Source organism: Labrus bergylta, chromosome 2, assembly GCF_963930695.1.
Source record: "Labrus bergylta chromosome 2, fLabBer1.1, whole genome shotgun sequence".
In the NCBI taxonomy this organism is placed as follows: Eukaryota; Metazoa; Chordata; class Actinopteri; order Labriformes; family Labridae; genus Labrus; species Labrus bergylta.
Window position 1 is genome coordinate 645,364 of NC_089196.1, and position 22,644 is coordinate 668,007.

Below are 22,644 nucleotides of genomic sequence, written 5' to 3' on the forward strand. Positions count from 1 at the left end.
TCTCTCAATCACATCCTTTCTGCACACATACCCCTTATTTTTTAATCCCCCCAACACCATTTGTACATCAAACTCCCCACCACCGTTCACTAAATCCCCTATTCTAATTTATCCCGCTTTCTCCATTGCCTCGCACTTGATTGCCCTCTCCCCATTTTTAAAATACGGGCTTGAGAGGAAGCAATGACCCTCTCGTTCCGCACTCCGGTACAGTCCAGGCTGAAACCTGATACCACGCATTGAGTACTTCCTGGAAAAACCGTGGCAAGTGTTTAAATGCGTCCGGGTTATTGATCTGGTGCAGGTTGTCCTCGTTGCGGAGTCCAAAACTGCACAGATGTTGTTTGAAGTGGTTTTTCCAACCTACGTTCCTTAAATTTGCCTATCAATTTGGCTCTTAGTGCTACTTTTTTTGTCAGTAAATCAATCAAAGCTAACCCTCCCTGATCTTTAGCCCCTATTATTGTTTTGTGAGCTATACTCGCTGCTTTGTTTCCCCAAATAAAGTCCCTAATGATCTTTGAGATCTCCGCAAAGGCCCAGTCCGGAAGCGCACAAGTACTCAGCGCATGATTCACTTTGGACAACACGACAGCATTTGTTACGGCTACCCTTCCTTGCTCATTGTGTGGTATGACAAACACTGACACAAATTCATAAGGGCCCCAACGGTTGAAAACTAAACTCAAGGGACAAAAAGGGTTTTCCTTTTGTGCACACTTCATTATTTTAGTTTGTTATTTTTCACATCTGTCATACCTGTTTATCTATTTATGTATGAACCATATTTTGAGTATTTAATAAAAAGATTCAAACTTTCATTCTAGTGTGGAAATTCTCTTTATTGGTATTCAAATTCTCTGGCTCTTAACAATCTAGTTTCTTTTGATATTGGTCTACATTCACATTGATGACAACATATAAGATCAAATTCTGTAACTGTTTAGACCATTACTAAATTGTAAGAAGGGCTACAGAAGCAATACAAACAGATATAAATCAAAAATAGCAACAATTGTAGGGGTCGAAGCATTGAAACATTGAAGTAGCAGCAGCAACCATGTGTCTGACTTTGTCAATTTATTGATTGTTTGTGTCTCTCTGGCCTCATATGCTGTTTGTCAACTTTGCTGTTGCAAGAATTGGATTGTTGTGTTAAGTCCCATGACTTTCTGTTTATAAATGTGTTTTACTTGATGTTTTATAAACCACCTAATATTTCATTAAATATAAATATTACAAGCACTAGTTGCAGCATTATAATAGTCATTCACATTTTGTTTATGAATGGTTTCTAAACCATGTGTAAAGCAATTGTTAGTTTTATAAACATCAATTCAAACTTTATAATAACCATCCAAATAATGTTAATAGATGCTTTACACATTATTTATTAACCATTTACAGAGTATTATAAACATCAGTTCCAATTTTATAATAACCATCCAGATAATGATTGTAGATGGTTTATAAACCAATTATTAATCATTGATAAAATATAAATTATCTATCTAAAAAATATTTATAGATGCTTTACAAAGTATTAACAAGGGATTATAATCTTCAGGCTTTGGCACACCTCTCCGAAGTGTGCCAAAGCCAAGGAAGAGTACCGTAACCCCCTCTATTTCAGCCCTGCTCAGAACAGGCTGTTTCTTTGTCTGTACCTTTAAATGAGCTGTGTTTGACCACGTCCCCCTCTGGAAGGGCTTGGGTGTCTTGGTCTTTCTCGCTCCATGTCCTATTTTTTACAGTGAGAAGGCAGACTCAGAGGGCAGAACAAACACATAGCTGTGGGAGTGTCACCCACCTGGTGTAGGGGTTACTGCCCTTTGTGATGTCATGAAGGGAAAATCTCCAAACGGCCTGTTTGAGCACACATTTTCTGAAAAGTGGAGCAGGCTAAAGACTGAGAGGATGGACTTTTCACATCATTGGGGGGTTTGTAGACAGACTCGAGACACATATTAGTGTCATATGTGACCTGTACACGACTGGAAGTAGAAAATGTTTTTTATGTTATGAAGAATCTTTTCAGTTTGAATATTTTGGAAAATAAGGAACTCACAGAGGATCGTAGGTTAGGTCATTAACTTAAGCACAGAAACAGGAAGTGGTTAGGGATCACAAACTGATGTCAAACAGCTCAAAGGAACAGTAACAAAGGTCAATGTGTGATGTCATAAGGTGGATATTACTTTGGACTCATCTGTTGAGCTGATCCTTCAACATTTATGTAACTTTATCCTGCTCAGATTCAATTGTTCAGCATTGAGAATGTTTCTCCTGCAGGGAACAGAGCGACACTGACGAACTAGACCTAAACCAGAAGCCAAACCCAAACCCAGGATAAAGAGGTTCAGTGAAGGTGGTGTTGAAGGTGTGGAGGTGGATCAATGTGTCAGAGGAGACTCTGTAGAAGGACAGAGAGCCAGCAGGACAGTCCACATACACTGCTACTCTGTTACAGACAGAGGAGGATGAGGGGGAGATGGAGGTCACTGTGTCATTGTGATAGACAGTGTAAGCACCGTCAGAGATACTCAGTCTCCAGGACTGATGGTTCCTTCCAAACACACAGTCAACACTTCCACCCCTCCTCCTGATTCCTCTGTAACTCACCGTTATATCAACATGACCTCTCCACTCCACCTCCCAGTAACAGCGACTAGTCAGACCATCTCTACACAGCAGCTGAGGCCACTCATCAAACCTGTCTGGATGATCAGGGTAAGACTGATTCTTCTCCACAAATGTAAACTTCCTTTTATTGTCAGACAGTTGGATCCTTCTGTTTACGGTGTTTGTGTCGACCATGAGATCACAGGAATCTGAAGGAGAGAACAAGACATGATTTAAATAAGCTATGTCACATTTGGAAGATGGCTACATTTGTGCAGTTTTGTTTTCATTAATGAAAGTAAAACACTTACACTTCTTCAGACCTGGCCTCAACCATTTGACTCCATTAGGCTCCACCCTGAAAGTAGTAAATGGTCAAAGATTTGGGGGAAAAGCTATAAAAGTACAGAGAGCGTGAGACTCAAGTTGATTTAACACATGGAAACTTGCCATTAGGCCTAGAGCAAGAAGGCACATCAATGCTAACTACAAGCATCCAGGCAAATATATAAAGAAATGCAGTGAACAAGCTGGTATTCATGCCGGGCTAAAGGCTTATCCTGAGAGCCTTTTTGTGATGATTCTGTTTGGTTTTGGTGTAGGGTTTTTTCTGTATTTGTTCTCTCTCTCCTTCTCCCCCTCCCCTTTCTGTTTTCTTTCTCTTGCAGGTGAGTGGCAGGGGGTGTGGCTGGCTTCGCCACTCAGCAGCAGACAAGGCACACCTGGCTCCACTCAGTTAATCATATTCTCCATAAAAGCCTGGTCTTCACTCCACTTCTCTGCCAGATAATTCCGTTCGGTAGTGTCTCTCAGTTAATACTGAGCAGCTTATTTTTCACAGTATATCTTTGTGCTTTGGATGTGTTTTTGTTCTTACCTTTTTTTCCCCTTGTGCTTAGGTACTCCGGTGTGCCTCTCTTTTTCGCCTGAGTTTCCTACTTCACTTTGTGGATTATTTTTCTGGCCAGCCAGCTGCCTGCCTGCACTGCCTGTTCTTTTTATTAAACAGGTTTTTTTGTTACATTGTTTATTCTGTGTTCGGTCTCTGCTTTGGGGTTTTGATTTGAACTGGAACCTTAACAGTTTTAAACTAGTTCATTTGCTAATCTGTGTTTCAACTGTGCCATCAACATAAAATTTACGATTCCTATCCAGCATGAAAATAAGGAAAGTCTGGTGTTAATTTTCACATAAAGGTGGGTCCATAATAAGATCATCATTAACCAGTTAACCCAGGGTACCTCTTTGGTCTGTGGGAGGAGAACCCATGCAGGCATCAGGAGTAAATGGGTGGTCCAAACAGAAAGGCTTCATCTTGCCAGGAGATTAACCGACAAGACCTCAACGTTGTGATGCTCAGTTCAGAGATCAGAGTTATTCATACCATTTATTGCTGGTGCTGTCCACCATCTACAAAAATAAAATTAAGTATATCTTGGACGGCTGCATCACTGTCCCGAATTCGACCATCAACAACGTTTCAACTTGGTGTTTCAGGCTCCTCTGCAGCAGGCTGACAGCAGGACCAATACAATGTTTCCAGTTCCTACTCCTCTATCAGACTGGTTGTCTTGGGCCACAGATGGCCTCTTCTTACCTCAGTGTGTCTAGACCCCATTGTGGATCCTTCAGTCCAGCAGAAAGCAGCTTGACTGTTGAGTCTCCCAGATGGTTGTAGCTCAGGTCCAGCTCTCTCAGGTGGGAGGGGTTGGAGCTCAGAGCTGAGGCCAGGGAAGAACAGCCTTCCTCTGTGATCATACAGCCTGAGAGCCTGACACAAAGCAAAAAAAGACACATTTAGATCACCTGTGAGGTCTGGGTAATACCAACGACAATGGAAAGATAATATTCAGTTTGAAAATCTGAAAATTCTGTTTAAGAATGTCCCTTTTTAAAGTCATTTTTAAACTAATTAGAGTTTAGATTGTAGGGGTATATTGCAAGCCATTTAAAGAGATCATAATATGCCCTTTTTGGGGTTCATATATTTAATTTATGTGCCTATTAAAGTATGTTCACAATCGCTAAAGTGAAAAGAAAAAGTGTCTGTTTTCATGTACTGCCGCTCCATGCACCGTCTCAACTCTGGCTCTGTCGGCAACACTCTGTAGTGCCCACGTTCCAGGTCCCGTCGTGTGCCAAGTCTGATCTGATTGGTCGGCCGGTCGACTCTGTCGTAATTGGTCAGTTGCTCAGCACGGTTCTCGGAAATGTCACGCCCCTTTTACCATATTGGGAATGCAGTTACTTTGGCTCCGAGGGGAGCATTGACATGTTTTGTGTTCCCAAACAATATGTTTATAATATAGTAGAGTGTAACATCGACCCAAGAAGAATTTTGAGAAGAATGATAATGGCGAGGTTACACCATCCATTCTCTGGGATGGCGCTAAAGCAGTGATAAGGGGAAGAATGATTGAAATATCGAGTAGAGAAAAAAGAAATAGACTAAAGACACAACTAGTCCTAGAAAGTAAAATAAAAACACTGGAACAAAAGCACAAAAATAATAGCACCAATAAAAGACTCCTAAAGGAACAGAGAAAAAAGCGATACGAGCTAGAGGAGATTCTGACAAATAAAGCTGAGGGGGCGCTTAGATTTACAAACCAAAAGTATTACAAACAAGGTAATAGAGCCAGTCACCTCTTAGCTTTTCAACTAAGAAAAGAAGAAGCCTCTCAGGTGGTTTCTGAAGTCTTCCATCCAACTTCAGGACAGTTAGCTTCAAAAGCCAGAGAAATAGCTGAAGCATTTGCTTCTTTTTAGGAAGCACTATATGACTCCCCTGAAACTACAGACAAGGAAGATAAGAATTTTTTTCTCTAAACTGAATTTAAACACCCTCTCCCTCACCCTCTCTAGTATGACAGTATCTATACAAGAGCATGAAATAAAAGAAGTTATTAAGAAACTGAAAAATAATAAATCACCGGGGACTGATGGGATACCGAGGGAAGTTTATAAACATTATAGAGAAGAACTCTCCCCGAATCTGGCAGAGGTTTTTAACTATGCTTTGTCTGAAGGTGACCCCCCTAGATCTTGGGTAGATGCCATAATCTCCATCATTCATAAGGAAGGGAAAGACCCGTCTAACTCTGAAGGATCTAGGTTCCAACCCTCACCTTTGGTCATGAGCTATGGGTAATGACCGAAAGAATGAGATCGCAGATACAAGAGGCCGAAATTAGCTTTCTCCGGAAGGTGGCTGGGCTCAGCCTTAGAGATAGGGTGAAGAGCTTAGACATTCGGGGGGGAGCTCGGAGTAGAGCTGCTGCTCCTCCGCATCAAAAGGATCCAGTTGAGGTGGTCTGGGCATCTGTTAAGGACGCCCCCTGGACGCCTCCCTTTCAAGGTTTTCTAGGCACGACCAACTGGGAGGAGACCCCGGGCAGACCCAGAATGCGCTGGAGGGATTATATATCCCGTCTAGCCTGGGAACACCTCGATTTCTCCAGTTAAGACACTATCTAAAGACGCATATAGACTGGGAGCAGGTATGTATAAGTTACCATCAAGTTTAGAAAGAATCTTTATGTTGACAATGGAAGGAGTGTTGAAAAACAATCAGATTTCCCATCTCTACAGATGGTTTCAGGATAAGGACACAGGAGACACTATACAAACGAAACAGAAATCGGAATTAGAAATGAATACTATTATTACTGATGAAATGTGGGAAAAGACATGCCTTTATGGGATAACAAGCAGTCTTACCTGGAGGGAGTTTAAATGGAAAACCAGAATGAATATTTAAAACCCCTCCCAAATTGAATAAATACTAGAGAGATATTCAAGCAGAGATCAAGAACATTCTGGGGCTTGACTTGTCATTAGAACCAACACTCCAGAAGACATAACTCAAAAAACAGAAATCTACTCGAAGTGTTGCTGTTGATCGCAAAAAAATGTATTACAGTGTTGTGGAGAAATGTAAAGCCACCTACTGTACAACAATGGAGGGAAAGGTTAAAAAGTCCTCATATGATGGACAGCATAACAGCCCGACTCCAACTAAAGACAAATGTTTTCAAAGATAAATGGGAAGCAGTACCAATTTGCCAAGATAGATTAAGATCACAAATGCATAACTCCATTAGATGTGCACTGGGAATGTACTTTGTACATGTAATAGGTGCTGGACTGAGGACGTAAAGAATATGAGGATACATATGCTTAAACATATGGGATAAGTATTAAGTATTGGCCGAATTGAAGTTTGTGAGATACCTGTGTGATATGTGATACATTTATGGACTGACCAGATAAAAGATTATCAGTGTCTTATCTTAGGTGTTTTTCCACCTGCTGAATGACCCATATATGTATGTATTTTGATATGATTTAAATGAACAAAGCAACTATGGAATAAAGCTCAAGTTAAAAAACAGAAAAAGCATTATATACCCCTTTAAAACAAACATCTTACCTTAAAGTTTCTAGAGTACAATGTGGACTTTTGAGTCCAGCAGACAGAAACTTCACTCCTGAATCCTGCAGGTTGTTATTTCTCAGGTCCAGCTCTCTCAGACTCGAGGACTGGGAACTGAGGACTGAGGACAGAGCTTCACAGCTTCTCCCTGAGAGGTCACAATCATTCAGTCTAGATACAAAGAAAAAACAAAACACACAGTTCATTCAGAGCTAGGAATATAGGACATTATCAATAGTCCAATTGCACAATGAGTGTTTTCTTTGCAACCAAATAATGAGGGGAGACCGAGAGTAAGCACCATTAGGTCTGTTGAATTGGTACTATGTTGGATAACTTTGGGCTGACACTTATAAATTAGAAAAGACTAGGTGATAGAAGTAAAAGCTTGTCAGACAAGACATGGGAATGTGTAGGACTAATGTGGTGCTGAAAGTCAATGCATATGTTTTAATTGTACGTTCAAGCTTGTATCTATAGATATATCTGGTAACCTTGAGACAGTGATTGGGTATAAAGCAGCCAAAACAATTTCTTCAAGGTTGTAAGAAGAGGAATTGAGATTTAAAGTTGGGTGAACTTTTTCATTGTTAGCTAAGAGGAGAGTTTGAGGTCAAATTGATACCCCTGCACAAAGGAAACAGTCATCTTTAAGGGATTTGTTGTGTTCCCTTCTAGACACCTCCCTGTGGAGGTATTACAGCTATGTTAACCCAACGTAATTTCACATCCAGGAACATTCAAAATCCTTCTGAAATAGTTTGAGGACTTGAAGGCCAAAAAGTGGGAGGTATAGGACAACTTATCTGCTGCAACTGTGACCAAGATATCAATGAAATAAAATCCTTACCTGATGAAGGTTGGTGAAACTAGAAACAGGTCTTACCTCAGTGTTTCCAGTGTACAGTTTGGACTCTCCAATGCAACAGATAGCAGATTAACACCTGAATCCTGCAGGTCGTTGTTACTCAGGTCCAGCTCTTTCAGACTAGAAGACTTGGAGCTAAGGATTGAGGACAGAGCTTTGGAGCTTCTTTCTGAGAGGTTACAGCCCCTTAGTCTGGAAAGATTAAATGAGGTTAAATAGTAGGTATACCTTTTGTTCTGCTCAAAATATGGTAGAATTTTCCAAATATTTTAAGTAAATGCCAATATTTTACATCTTACAGAGCTTTATTGGAGGCTTTGACCACTGGCAGCAGCCTCAGAAGAGCATCCTCTGAAGCAGAATATTTCCTCAGATCAAATTTATCCAGATATTTTTCTAATGACAGTAAGATGAAGACCAGAGCTGACCACTGAGCAGGAGACAGTTTCTCTTTGGAGAGTCTTCCTGAACCGAGGAACTGTTGGATCTGCTCCACCAGGGAATGGTCCTTAAGCTCATTCAGACAGTGGAACAGATTGATGCTTCTTTCTGGATGAAGGGTCTCTTCAATTTTCTCCTTAATGTACTGGACAATATCCTGATTGTTTTGCCGGTTTGTGTGTGTCAATGTCAGCCGACCTTCTAGGAGAACCTGATTGATCGGCAGTGAAAGTCCCAGGAGGAAGCGCAGGAACAAGTCCAGGTGTCCATTTGGACTCTGGCAGGCTTTATCCACAGCATTCTGGTAGAACTGAGTCACTGAGGATTCATGGGAGGTTGATGGTTCTTCTGACAGCAGATTGACTCCAGAGTTGATGAAGGTCAGATGAACATGAAGAGCAGCCAGAAACTCCTGAACACTCAGATGGATGAAGCAGAACACCTTGTCCTGGTACAGTCCTCTCTCCTCTTTGAAGATCTGTGTGAACACTCCTGAGTACACTGAGGCTGCTATGATATTGATGCCACACTCTGTCAGGTCTGAGTCATAAAAGATCAGGTTTCCTTTCTGCAGCTGCTCAAAAGCTAGTTTTCCCAGAGACTCAATCATCTCACTCCATCCCATTTCTCGATCATTCTCATCTTCTTCATCATATTCAGTGTTTCTCTGTTTGGATTGGACCACCAGGAAGTAGATGTACATCTCAGTCAGGGTCTTGGGCAGCTCTCCTTTCTTGGTGGTCTTCAGCACATCCTCCAGAACTGTAGCAGTGATCCAGCAGAAGACTGGGATGTGGCACATGATGTGGAGGCTTCTGGATGTCTTGATGTGGGAGATGATTCTGCTGGCCTGCTCCTTATTTTTGAATCTCTTCCTGAAGTACTCGTCCTTCTGTGGGTCAGTGAACCCTCTTACCTCTGTCACCATGTCAACAAATCCTGAAGGGATCTGATTGGCTGCTGCAGGTCGTGTGGTTATCCAGAGGCGAGCAGAGGGAAGCAGTTTCCCCCTGATGAGGTTAGTCAGCAGCACATCCACTGAGGTGGACTCTGTGACATTAGTCAGGATCTCGTTGTTTTTAAAGTCCAGAGGAAGTCGACACTCATCCAGACCGTCAAAGATGAACACAACCTGGAACTCTTCAAACCTGCAGATTCCTGTTTCTTTGGTTTCAGGAAAGAAGTGATGAACAAGTTCTACCAAGCTGAACTTTTTCTCTTTCAGCACATTCAGCTCTCTGAAAGTGAATGGAAATGTGAACTGTATGTCCTGGTTGGCTTTGTCTTCAGCCCAGTCCAGAGTGAACTTCTGTGTTAAGACTGTTTTCCCGATGCCAGCAACTCCCTTTGTCATCACTCTTCTGATTGGTTCATCTCTTCCAGGTGAGGCTTTAAAGATGTCTTCTTGTCTGATGCTTGTTTCTGGTCTGTGTGGTTTCCTGGATGCTGTTTCAATCTGTCTGACCTCGTGTTCATCATTGACTTCTCCAGTCCCTCCCTCTGTGATGTAAAGCTCTGTGTAGATCTGGTTCAGAAGGGTTGGATTTCCTGCTTTGGTGATCCCCTCAAACACACACTGGGACTTCTCCTTCAGGTTAGATTTGAGTTTACGCTGACACACTGAAGCAGGAGGTCCTGAATAAACAGGTAAGACAACAAAAATAAACAGTACTTTCAACCAATGATCCTTATATCAATATAATTGTTATTCACTGATATTGATGATGGCCCATTTAGTTTGTGTTAAATCTTCATATAAATCCTCTTACTGCTCTGCAGACAGTTAGCCAGCTCCTCCTGTTTCATTCCTCTCAGGAAGCCAACTGCCATCTGCAGAAATGCCTCTCTTATGATACTCCTCTGCTTTTCTTCCCCACTGTCCAATACCTCTGCTTCCTCTTTTTGACTCTCGTAGCTTTCTTGGTAATCTGAAATCAGACCCTTGTGCATCTTCTCCAGCTCTTTCTTCGTAAAACAGACCATTTTCTCCCCCAGTAACTGGAATGAAATATTATAGCATTTACTTCATAGCACTAAAATCATGGACGTCAAATCCAGGATGGACATATACTGACAATCCACTGGTCTAAAATGTGACAGGATCCGTAAAGTTTTGTTTTTTACTCATTTATTTAGTATTTTTGTCTGTTCCTGTTTTATTTTGTACTTAGCCTTGTCTCTGTCTTTCAGATCCTGCTCCTCATTAAGATTAAGATTAAGATTTACTTCATTGATCCCTGCAAGGGGAAATTTCAGTTTTTACACTCTGTAAGTCATTAACACACACAGGCTGGAATACACACACATGCAGAAACATCCTATGGACATGCACTAATGGAGAGACTGAGCTACTGCCGCCCCTCATGTTTTAGCAGTGGTGTACATGTAGTACAGACCTTAAATATGGAGTCCAGGTCCGGTATATGCTTCTGGATGGACTGACCAATGGGAATCTCTAAACTCTGCAGGATGACTCTGTGGACAAATCATAAAATAATGACCTATATATATATATATATATATATATATATATATATATATATATATATATATATCTTGACAGAAAGGCAAACCAGAGAATATCTATACATAAGTAAACATCATACCAAACTAAAGCATAACAACGATGAATAATGGAGCAAACCAGAGCAAAAACACCAGAGAACATTGAACCACATGGCTACTAGAGCTAAAGCAGTAAAGACGTTTTAGCCAAGCTGGAATTACAACATGGCAGAGCTTTTAAAACCAGAGAGCATTGGACCAAACCAAAGCTACGACAGGGGAGAATATTTAACAAAGCAGTGCTACAACACCAACAAGACTGGATGAACCTAGAGGCCACACACCACAAAAAAATTAGACCAAACCAAAGCTTCAACATGAATACATGTTTTACCAGAAACAAGCTGCAACACAAAAGCATATTGTAGCTACCTAGGGATAAAAAAAAAAATAATAATATCAGAGAATATTCAATAAAGGAGGAGCAATACATAGAATACTGCTCCAACAGCAAGAAAGATTAATGGACAAACAGCACCTGAGAATACTTGAATAGACCAGTGCTCCACCGACGTCAATAATTTGACAAAACCAGGACAAAATCTCCAGTGATAACTATCCAAACTAGAGCTAACACACCAAAGAATATTGGACCAAACCAGAGCTAACACACCAGAGAATATTGGACCAAACCAGAGCTAAAACACCAGAGAATATTGGACCAAACCAAAGCTAAAACACCTGAGAATATTGGACCAAACCAGAGCTGAAACACCTGAGAATATTGGACCAAACCAGAGCTGAAACACCTGAGAATATTGGACCAAACCAGAGCTGAAACACCTGAGAAAATTGGACCAAACCAGAGCTGAATGACCTGAGAATATTGGACCAAACTACAACCACTCCAGGGAATCTTAAACAAAACCAGAGAATATTAGACCAAACAAAAGCTGCAACACCTACTGATATTCAACAAACCAGTAATACAAAAGCACAACATGGTCGACCAATCAAGAGTTACCACACCAGAGAACACTGAGCCAACCCAGAGCTGAAACACCTGAGGATATTCAACAAACTAGAGTAACTGAGTCATGTCCATCTCTAAATAAAAACCAGTGGCATTGCATGGACACGTGGTTGGATTCCAGTTTTTCCAGTTTCTTCCTTCATAGATAAATTAGCACACTTAGGAGCTTTTTCTAAAAGCACAAAAATGTTTTACAGTTCAAAATCCCTCAATTTACGGCCAACTTCCACCAGATGCGTGCCCGGTCCTTCTCCGCTCCGTTCCGGCAGCGGAGGTGATATGGTTTAATTTTATTTAATGTGTGTGCTTCCACTGGGTCTGCTGCGCTGCATCCCCGCTGCGCCTGAGTTCCGGCAGTCCGGTGCCCTCCGCAGAAGATACGCTGGTTTCTATTTTTTGCTGGATGCCGCTTTTGAGGCTCTGTTCATGCTTGAGGGCATTGAGATGGTCTCGCTCTCTGTTGTACAGTCCAACGAGACAGGCAGAATAGTATTTAAATTCCTGTGCAACAACATCACCAGCAATAAGCTTTGCAAGGAGCTTCATGTCGCCTAGATTCCTGGCACATTCATTAACCCTTTCATTAAGTTTCATTGTCATTGCTTCTCTTAAGGGGGACGTTGCACTCTCATCTTCACAGATAAAGCACAAAGCTTTCGAGGGCTGGGATTTTCTTGGCCTCTTGACATGGATATCTTTGGTATCTTCGGTGTCTTCAGCAGCAGTAGCTGCTCTCTTTTGGGCCCTTTCCAGCTGTGTGTTGTTGAACCTAAGTTTACAGCTTGAATGATATTTTGCTCTGTTTCTTGTCAATGTGCTTTCTATGCCATCACCTTCATCTAGTCGGGTTGGACTTGGAACAGCATTGATCTTGTGAAATAATGAAACATTTCTTGCAATGATATCATAACCAGTACGATTGTGCTCTCTGTTAAATAAACTCGGCTGAATGAGTTTTTCCTTGGTGTCCTGCTGACAAATGAAACATCTGTCCCAGTTAGTTTTCTCAACTGTTTTGATGGCTTCTGCCATGTCTGCAGCAAATTCATAGGCAGAGGCCAAGGGTTTATCCTTATACCACCTTTTACCAAGCACTGTGATGTATGGGATACAACTAAGTTCATGCCTTAACCTTACACTTAGTCCGATCGTTCATCCAATGCCATTTATATCCCGTGCGATCTGTACACCATCCGATTAACTAAAACTCCATTAACCTTGGCTCAGCTCTCCCACGCTGGCACAACCTGTCAATTCAGGTGCGGCTATCAAACAGTTTTGGGGTAAATTAGACAGCATTTGGGATACTAACTTTCAATTAGCTGACATTGAGCCCCACCCTGAGTTTAACAGCAGTGATATATCACCAGTGTGCCCTGGTACTGCAGATATTCACTCTTGTCTAATCGATCTATGATCAACAAATCAACACATCTGTATTTTGATGCGTTAAAAGTTGTTCTTTAGCATAATCTAAAACATATAAAATAAAATGACACCAAATCATCCAGGGGGCGGCCATCTTGAAAATATAAATTTCAAGTGACTGTGGGCGGTTTTTTGTCAAATGACCCTTTGAGATGGCTCATGGCAATTTTCATGCTTGTATCACCAACTAAATGATTTCTTAAGCCTAACTGCTTCACGAAGGTGTTGGCCATCTTCAAAAATGGCCACCATCTTGAAATGTCAAGTAGCTGTGGGTGGCTTATTGTCAAGTGACCCACAGAGACTGCTCATGCCAATTTTCATGCTTGTATCACCAAATAAACCATTATATCACTTAACTGCTCCACTAAGGTGTCGGCCATCTTGAAAAATGGCTGCCATCTTGAAATTTCAAATGTCTCAGACAATTTTCTTGTCAAGTGACCCATGGAGACTACTCTTGCCAATTTTCACGCTTGCATCACACATTGAAAGATTCTAGCACTTATCTGCTCCACTAGAAGACCTGAGGGGCCTATGGGGATTGTATGGGAGGAGCAGCTCAGCGATATACTGGGGTGTTAGGCCATGTAGGGCTCTAAAAGTGAGCACTAGGATTTTACAGTGTATGTACAACTTAATGGAGAGCCAATGCAGAGAGGATATTGTATTGTTTAAAATTGGGGTGCAAAAGTCGTTAAACTGATTTTACTTAGTTGAAGAAGTTGAACTCTAAACGGAGCTGATCAGACTGCAGCGATCCAACGCTGAAGGATAAATTCAAGTCTGTTGGTTTGGAAACATTTGATGCCTGACAGTGAAATACCTGAAGATGACTGTTTACATTAAAGACACACACACAGACCCTCACCCACACATTCATCACCTCCAGATTAGACTACTGCAACAGTCTTCTCTACGGATCACCATCACATTCACTCAGGAAACTCCAATACATCCAGAACTCCGCTGCTCGTCTCCTCACACACCCCCGCACCAGAGACCACATCACCCCCGTTCTTCATGACCTCCACTGGCTCCCCATCCCTCAGCGTATCAACTCCAAGCTCCTCATCCTCACTTACAAAGCCCTTCATATCCTGGCTCCCCCCTACCTGTCTGAGCTCCTCCACCGACACACTCCCACCCGCACTCTCAGGTCTGCCGATGCAAACCTCCTGTCCCCCCCCTGCTGGACAAGGGCTTTCTCCATTGCTGCTCCCACCCTCTGAAACTCACTGCCAAAAAACATCAGAGACTCCCCCACACTCACCTCCTTCAAGAAATCCCTCAAAACTCAGCTCTTCATTACTGCCTACAACGACTAACTCCCCCCCTACATTACTTCTTTGTTGTACTGTCCTCGTCGTTTTTTGTTTTGTTTTATTGTTTTTGTCAAAGCATCTTTGAGTTTTCAGAAAAGCGCTATATAAAACTAATGTATTATTATTATTATGCGTCGTTGTGCAAAAGATGTGACTCAAATCCTAGGGTTGTAGGAGGGATAAAATCGATCAAATCCCCAAAAGTAAACTGAATCCATGAGAAGAAGACCACTTACAGGGATCAGCATTCAGTCGCAGCGTACAGTATGTCTGATGTGCAGAAGAACGATGCTGAAAATGTTTCACTTTTTACAAATAATATGTAAAAACATGAGTATATAGTATTATTAAAGCTCACCTCTCTGCAGCAGAGACATTCTTTGACTGTTCACTTTTTAAGGACATACAGCTGGGCTCAGATCCTGGTTCAGGGGAGGGTCCTTTGTTGATCCTGTCAGAGACAGAGAGGAAATCCACCAGGGGAGAAATTCATGATTGATATCACACTGAAGGCACAAATGGTAAATGGTAAATGGACTTGAGCTTATATAGCGCTTTTCTAGTCTTGCGACTACTCAAAGTGCTTTTACACCGCAAGAGGTGTGTGTGTGTGTGTGTGTGTGTGTGTGTGTGTGTGTGTGTGTGTGTGTGTGTGTGTGTCTTACACAAAGGGAAAGAGGTCAGATTCAATATTTCAGAAAAGAGCATTCTCATCAACCAATCAACTGTTGCCTGGCGATAGACGCTTCTGGGAACAATGGGCGACTTTTGGCCATTGTGCGGTCGCCAGGAGTGAGTCATGATCAACTGCCAGTCAAGACTTCCTCTTTCATGCGCTGCTATTCTTAGAGTCATATGGCTAACTTAAGATGCTAGTGACCATGTTTCCAGATCAGAAGTGACATTTTTCAGCACAGTTCCCCTAAAGTAAAACAGAAAGTGTTCTTGTGATTCTCTCACATTAAGGGAAATAACATCAGGATGTAGATACAATGTCAAGCTTTGTCAGGTCTGTCCTCAAGAGGAGAAAACTACTTTTAATGTTTGTTTGGTAAATGGAGGTCAGATCCATTGTTTCTGATGCATTCAAAGAAGTCAGGAAATCTAAATGCTGACTGGCTTTCATGACACAGTGTCAAGCAGATTGTTGAAGTAAAAATGTTTCATGTAGAACAGATTGTTGGTAACTGTCCCATGCAGATATCTGTATATAAAGAGAAATAAATCATCATCAGATTAACACTAATGGGAGTCCAGATGTCGGTGGATTCTATTCCTCCTGCCCTTACTGTCCTTACAGACTGTTTTTTCTGCCTAAGCCAAAGACTGCTGAAACGTGCTTGATCAAGACTACTTGGAATACAAATTTACAAAAAGAAACAAGAATACTTCATGTACTGAGCTCCAGACGCCTGAACACATTCTACATTTTCATGTGGAAGATGAACCATAGTGAGAATAAACATACAGGTTTAAAATAAACTTAAGATCGAATTTCGGTTCAAACATTTTTTTAAACATTACCTCTTTGCAGGAGAGTGGTGTTGTCCTTTAAAATAAAAGAAGGTATCCTTTGAATGGTCACTCTTTAAGGATACACAGCTGGGCTCAGGTCCAGGTCCAGGTGCCGGTGCCGGTGCCGGTGCAGGTCCAGGTCCAGGCCCAGGTTCCCCAGACAGAGCTTTTTTAGAGGGAGGGGCTCCCTGCTCTCTGTCCTCACACTGACTCATAGCAGAGCCTTCACACAAACAGGAGAACCCACACATTCATCACCACAATCTTTACATCACAAAGTTACATTACTTCTCGTTTTTATTGATAACAAAGGGTGAACAATCAGAAGAACCCCAAAGAGAGGTTCTGAAGTTTGCATTATTCAAACCTTTGAGTACAAGAAATGTTACCCTAACCCTAACCCAAACCAGAGCTAAAACATCTGAGAATATTGGACCAAACCAGAGCTGAAAATATTGGACCAAACCAGAGCTGAAACACCTGAGAATATTGGACCAAACCAGAGCTGAAATACCTGAGAATATTGGACCAAACCAGAGCTGAAACACCTGAGAATATTGGACCAAACCAGAGCTGAAACACTTGAGAATACTTGTCCAATCTTACACCAGAATATGAAGAGAAACCAAAGTATTTAAAAGATTTTAAAGATTACTGGTTGCTTTTAAGCTCTAAACAGTGTTCCAGGGACCCATTTAATCTGGGGCACATCACTATCATTGAACTGCTAGCTGTTAGCATGAGACCTTACTATCTGCCACGGGAATTCTCGTATGTTATCGCGATAGCTGCGTATGTTCCCCCCTCTGCTAATGCCAGCTCGGCGTGTGATGTCCTGCACTCTTTAACAAACAGGCTGCAGACACAGCACCGACAGGCCCTCTTCCTTATTACTGGGAACTTTAATCATGCCTCTCCTTCCTCTACCCTGCCCACCTTCACACAATATGTCACCTGCCACACCAGAGACAATAAAATACTGGACCTTTTCTATGCCAACACCAAGGAGGCATACACCTCATCTCCTCTCCCTCCCATTGGAAGATCAGATCACAACCTGGTGTACCTCCTGCCTGTGTACAAACCTCTGGTACACAGACAACCAGCTGTCACCCGCACTGTTAAGAGACGGAAGAGGCTCTTAAGGACTGTTTTGAGACAACTGCGTGGAAAGTGTTCTGTGATGACCATGGGGAGAACATTGACAGTCTCACACACTGCATTACAGACTATATTAATTTCTGTGTGGATCACACCGTACCCACCAGGACTGTAAGTTGTTTTGCCAACAGCAAACTGTGGATTACTCCTGAAATAAAGGTCCTCCTTAAGGACAAAAAGAGGGCTTTTAGGTCAGGAGAGGAGATGAAGACTGCAGAGAGAGCTGAGGAGGAAGATCAGGGAGGGGAAACGCATCTACAGGAGGAAGATGGAGGAACAGCTGCAGCAGAAGAATGTCAGCGGAGTCTGGAAGGGCCTGAAAACCATTTTTCAATTCAATTCAATTCAATTTATTTTGTATAGGGTCAACTCATAACAAGTGTTGTTATGTTACAAAGACCCGGCCTATCCATCATGAGCACTTTAGCAAAGCAGCAAAAGTTACAATGGTATTTCAGGTCACAAGGACTCCAAAACTGAACTGGTTAGGGATCAGGAATGGGTGAATGGCCTGAACACTTTTTTCAACAGATTTGAACAGCCATCCACCCCTCCCCCTACCCATTCCACTCTGCTGCAACGACCACCGTATACCCCCGCTGCTGACTGCACAACCCCCACCTCACCCCCCTGCACATCACTCTCTGCTCCCCCCATCGTCAACCCCATCCCCACCCCCACCCCCACCCCCACACCTTCCAGCACACAGCCCCCCTGCTCCAGCCTGTCACTCACAACAGCCCAGGTGAACAGAGAACTGAGGAAGCTGAAGGTCAGAAAGGCAGCTGGTCTGGACAGCATCAGCTCCAGGCTCCTCAAATCCTGTGCAGACCAGCTCTGTTGGGTTATGGAGCACATGTTCAACTTGAGCCTGAAACTGGGGAGAGTACCAGAGCTCTGGAAGACATCCTGCGGTACCGGTACCTGTACCGGTGCCAAAGCTCTCCCGCCCCAAGGACTTCAACCACTACAGGCCAGTGGCACTGACGTCACACCTGATGAAGACCTTGGAGAGGTTGGTCCTTCACCATCTGCGCCCCCTGGTGAGCTCATCAATGGACCCACTGCAGTTCGCCTATCAGCCAGGCATTGGGGTGGATGATGCTGTCATCTACCTCATGCAGAGATCTCTCTCACACCTGGAGAGGGCTGGGAGCACTGTGAGGATCATGTTCTATGATTTCTCCAGTGCTTTCAACACCATACAGCCCATGCTTCTGAGGGACAAGCTGGAACACACAGGAGTTGACCTGCACCACACATCCTGGCTCCTGGACTATCTGACCAACCGGCCACAGTTTGTGAGGACACGGGACTGTGTGTCTGACCGGGTCATCTGCAGCACAGGGGGCCCACAGGGGACCGTCTTGGCTCCCTTCCTTTTCATCCTGTACACTGCAGGTGTCTCCCATAAGACACCTAACTGTCACCTGCAGAAGTTCTCTGATGACTCTGCCACTGTCGGCCTCATCACTGATGGGGACGAGGGGGAGTACAGAGAACTCAACCTGGACTTTGTGGACTGGTGCCAACGGAACTGCCTCCAGATCAACGCGGGTAAAACCAAAGAGCTGGTGGTGGACTTCCGCAGGCGTAGACCCACTTCTCCCACACCGGTGAACATCCAGGGAAAGGACATTGAGATAGTGGACTCTTATAAGTACCTGGGTGTTCACCTGAACAATAAGCTGGACTGGACTGATAACACACAAGCTCTCTACAAGAAAGGCCAGAGCAGACTTCATCTGCTGAGGAGACCCAGGTCCTTCGGTGTGCAGGGAGCACTCCTGAGGACTTTTTATGACTCTGTGGTGGCATCAGCCATCCTGTACGGAGTGGTCTGCTGGAGCAGCAGCACTACGGCTGCAGACAGGAACAGACTGAACAAACTGGTGAAGAAGGCCAGCTCTGTCCTGGCCAGCTCTGTCCTGGGCTGCCCCCTGGACCCTGTTGAGGTGGTGGGAGACAGAAGGATGATGGCAAAGCTATCATCCCTGATGGAGAACGTTTCCCACCCCCTGCATGGAACTGTAACAGCTCTGGGCAGCTCCTTCAGTGACAGGCTTCGCCACCCGCAGTGTCAGAAGGAGAGATACTGCAGGTCCTTCCTTCCTGCTGCAGTCAGACTGTTTAACCAAGCCTGCTCCCAGTAGATCACAAAACACACACACAACTGGACAATTCACTCTGACATTGTGCAATAATAATGTTATATTAATGTTATATTATGTTTACCAATCCACTTTGTGCAATAACATGTTACACATTATGTGCACTGTGTGCATGTCTGTGTTACACTGAATATTACAGACTACACTTTTGTCAAATAGCTGATCTATTTTTTATTTTTCAAATCTATTTTTTAGTACCTATTTTTTTGTAAATTCTTAATTTTTATTTTTCTTATTTAAATTGTACTGTGTTCACTTTTTGTCTGCAATCTTTGCTCTTTGCTGCTGTAACAATGTAAATTTAATAAATAAAATAATAAGTAAAGTATTATCTTATCTTATCTTCTGCAGCCAGCCTCTAGTGGACACTCGAGGAACTGCAGGACTTTACACTTCAGTTTCAACTTTACTTTTCAACACTGGAGGTTGCTGCTTGGCTTAAGCTAAGAAATGAGGCATGCAGACGATGCTTCCTCAGTATCTAAAGGCTGTGCTGGATGAACTGATAATCAGCAGATCTTTGAACTTTTCTGCTGCTCTAAAAAACTTTCAGATTAGTTTCACAGATTAAATTACTTGAATGTTTCATTTGACTTAGCAACTCTTTTTAAATACTGAACCTTCACCTTTTGTTTGATTGTGAGCTCTCCACTTGTCCTGTCAGCTATCAGATCTACACCAAGAGGCCGCATCATGACAAAGAGTCAATGAGGTCAGCTCTGACTCACTGCTGCAGGATGAACTAATTTACTGGAGACTTGATCCGAATCTTCCCAGGTCCAAACAGAAAGTACAAAAAATGTTGATTTTACTTTGTAAAGCCAATTTTACTCCCCCCAAAAACAAATAAACTTTTATTGGTTATAAATTTGACACAAAAACATAAAATCCTTCATAATGTAATAATGCAAACATACATTCATAGAGTGATCATGTTCAGCTGCCGTACTAAATTTAACTGTGTTTAATAAGAAAACTCCACCTCATTTAGCAAAAGAAGAAAACATCTTAAAGTCGTCACTTTACCTTCATCTGCAGCTTCACATGGAGAGAAACAAAGTGCACCACAAGTTCTGTGAAATTGAAACGAAACTGGGAGCAGGATGTTCCACCCACAGAGGCAGACTGTTAACACCCCTCTTTGTGTACAAACGATGACTAATGAGTCCGGAAATGTTGGTGCCTGCACAAAGCTACACATAGCAGCTCGGTCCTGCTCTCAGACAGAACTCAGGGTAGAAGAAACCCTCTCCTGTCAGACAGAACACAGGATAGAAGAAACCCTCTGCTCTCAGACAGAACACAGGGTAAAAGAAACCCTCTCCTGTCAGACAGAACACAGGGTAGAAGAAACCCTCTTCCGTCAGACAGAACACAGAGTAGAAGAAACCCTCTCCTGTCAGACAGCACACAGGGTAGAAGAAACCCTCTGCTCTCAGACAGAACACAGGCAGGGTTTTTCCTGCATAGAGAATTCTTTGGCGCCCCCCAAAGAGGTTTTACCCAGTGCCAAAGGAAATTCACGAGCGCCAAAAGAAAAAAAAGACGATTCAAATTGCAAATCAAATCCTCTCTGAATCTATGTCTCTGACTTCTAGCAGTCATCTCCCCTCTCATCCGTTTACGCATGTGGTTCTCGCTGGAAAGCCAGCTGATTGACTGTTTGTTTCTTTTGGTTCCGGATACTCCACTGACACCCACAAGCGCTAAATGCAGGTTTCTGTCAAATAAGGTAATACAGACTAACAGACTATACTGTTATATGCGGGTCGAACGTTTAGTACAACGCGTATAGTCACCCCCCAAAGGCCCATTCTGAGCCAGGAAAAACCCTGCATCATTCTCTTCATCCTCTTTAAATCCTTTATCCTTCATTTGTTACTTTAACCATTATGACGCTGCCATAACAGGTCAATTAGAATCAAACCATTTCATTTCAAAGTGAGCATGAGCTGCAGCCTGCTCCTGTGCAAGGACTGATGTTAGCGGATGATAGCAGGGCTAGCGCTGCTCCAACAGCCCCACACACTGTCTCGAGTTCCCTGAAAATAGATCTCCCACCTGTTTTTAAAGGAGATGGGACTGAATCTTTCACAAGTTGGTCCAGACGCTTCGAAGTAGCAGTGCAGGCTATGTCTTCACCCGATACGGATCTGTCTACAGTACTGGCCTCTGTCTTACCTACACGTCTAGCTGATGCTGCTTTCCTGTATTGGGACAGCTTGTCTCCTTTAATTCAAACGGACTATGATCTGGTGAGAAACAAACTGAAAGATGTGTTTGGTCCCAAATACTCACTGCCATTTTTCCAAACGCATGTCAATGCCAGACCTCGTAAGCCAGGTGAAAGTTTGGATGTGTACAGTGCGAGATTACTCGTCTTGTGCTAGAAGCCTTCCCAAATTATGACCACAATGCACTGGACGGAAAGAAATTTTGCCGCTTTGTTGCCGGCTTGGACTCAACTTTACAATCAAAAATTCATGAGATGGGTGCAGAGAATTTAGAGGATGCACTGCGTATTGCCAGTCGCTGTGAGAGAGCACGTACAGCACTGCAGCTGACTACTGCGGGATCCCTGCACACATTGCCATCTGAACAGGTAGCTATGATTCGGCCCGAGCCCAGAGATGAAAAACTTCTTCGAGCAATTGAAGAGCTAACTCTTACGGCAGGGGTGCCCAAACAGTCGATCGCGATCGACAGGTAGATCGCTGACTGATTCTCAGTCGATCGAGATGTTTAGTCAATATAAAATACAATTGTAAAATAGAAAAGTGATTTCAATTTCATCTCATTGCAGTGTTTCCCACACACGATACCTGTGTTGGGAGCCCAAGTATACTTCCGACCTGTTTGTATTTAATTTTTCATTTATTCATGAAATTGCTGCGTGCATGAGAGAGCGAGCGAGAGAGCGAGCGGGGGAGTGAGAGAGAGAGAGAGCGTGCGCGCAAGAGAGAGTGCAGGCATGTGCAAGGACGTGCAGGTAAAACCGAGGGGGTAAATGTTTTACCAAAAAGTCATTTTGACTATGCAACGAGTATTAAGCGCATTTGATGTAGCTGCAGCTACTTTTCACTGCTCCTCTCTGCTGTCATGACTGTGAGCATCGCAGGGCACGAGACACACCAACATAC

At 42.9% G+C, this 22,644-nt stretch overlaps 1 protein-coding gene across 1 annotated transcript; it reads right to left on the reverse strand.

Moving 5' to 3' along the window:
- On the reverse strand, positions 1-20,599 carry LOC110002293 (NLR family CARD domain-containing protein 3-like). Its single transcript, XM_020657879.3, has 11 exons — positions 20,531-20,599; positions 16,182-16,395; positions 15,016-15,108; positions 10,763-10,841; positions 10,136-10,364; positions 8,225-10,001; positions 7,944-8,117; positions 7,055-7,228; positions 4,220-4,393; positions 2,934-2,980; positions 1-2,831 (listed from the first exon to the last, which is right to left on the reverse strand). The coding sequence occupies exons 2-11, from the start codon at positions 16,385-16,387 to the stop codon at positions 2,266-2,268; spliced, it is 3,519 nt and encodes a 1,172-aa protein (XP_020513535.1). The 5' UTR covers positions 16,388-16,395; positions 20,531-20,599; the 3' UTR covers positions 1-2,265.
- Between the last annotated feature and the right edge of the window lie 2,045 nt (positions 20,600-22,644).

Coding starts and splice junctions, on each gene's coding strand:
- LOC110002293 (XM_020657879.3), bottom strand. CDS start 16,387: ATGAGTCAGTGTGAGGACAGAGAGCAGGGAGCCCCTCCCTCTAAAAAA. Junction 15,109..16,181: donor CACCACTCTCCTGCAAAGAG/GTAATGTTTAAA, acceptor TGTCTCTGACAG/GATCAACAAAGGACCCTCCC. Junction 10,842..15,015: donor AATGTCTCTGCTGCAGAGAG/GTGAGCTTTAAT, acceptor ATTTGTCCACAG/AGTCATCCTGCAGAGTTTAG.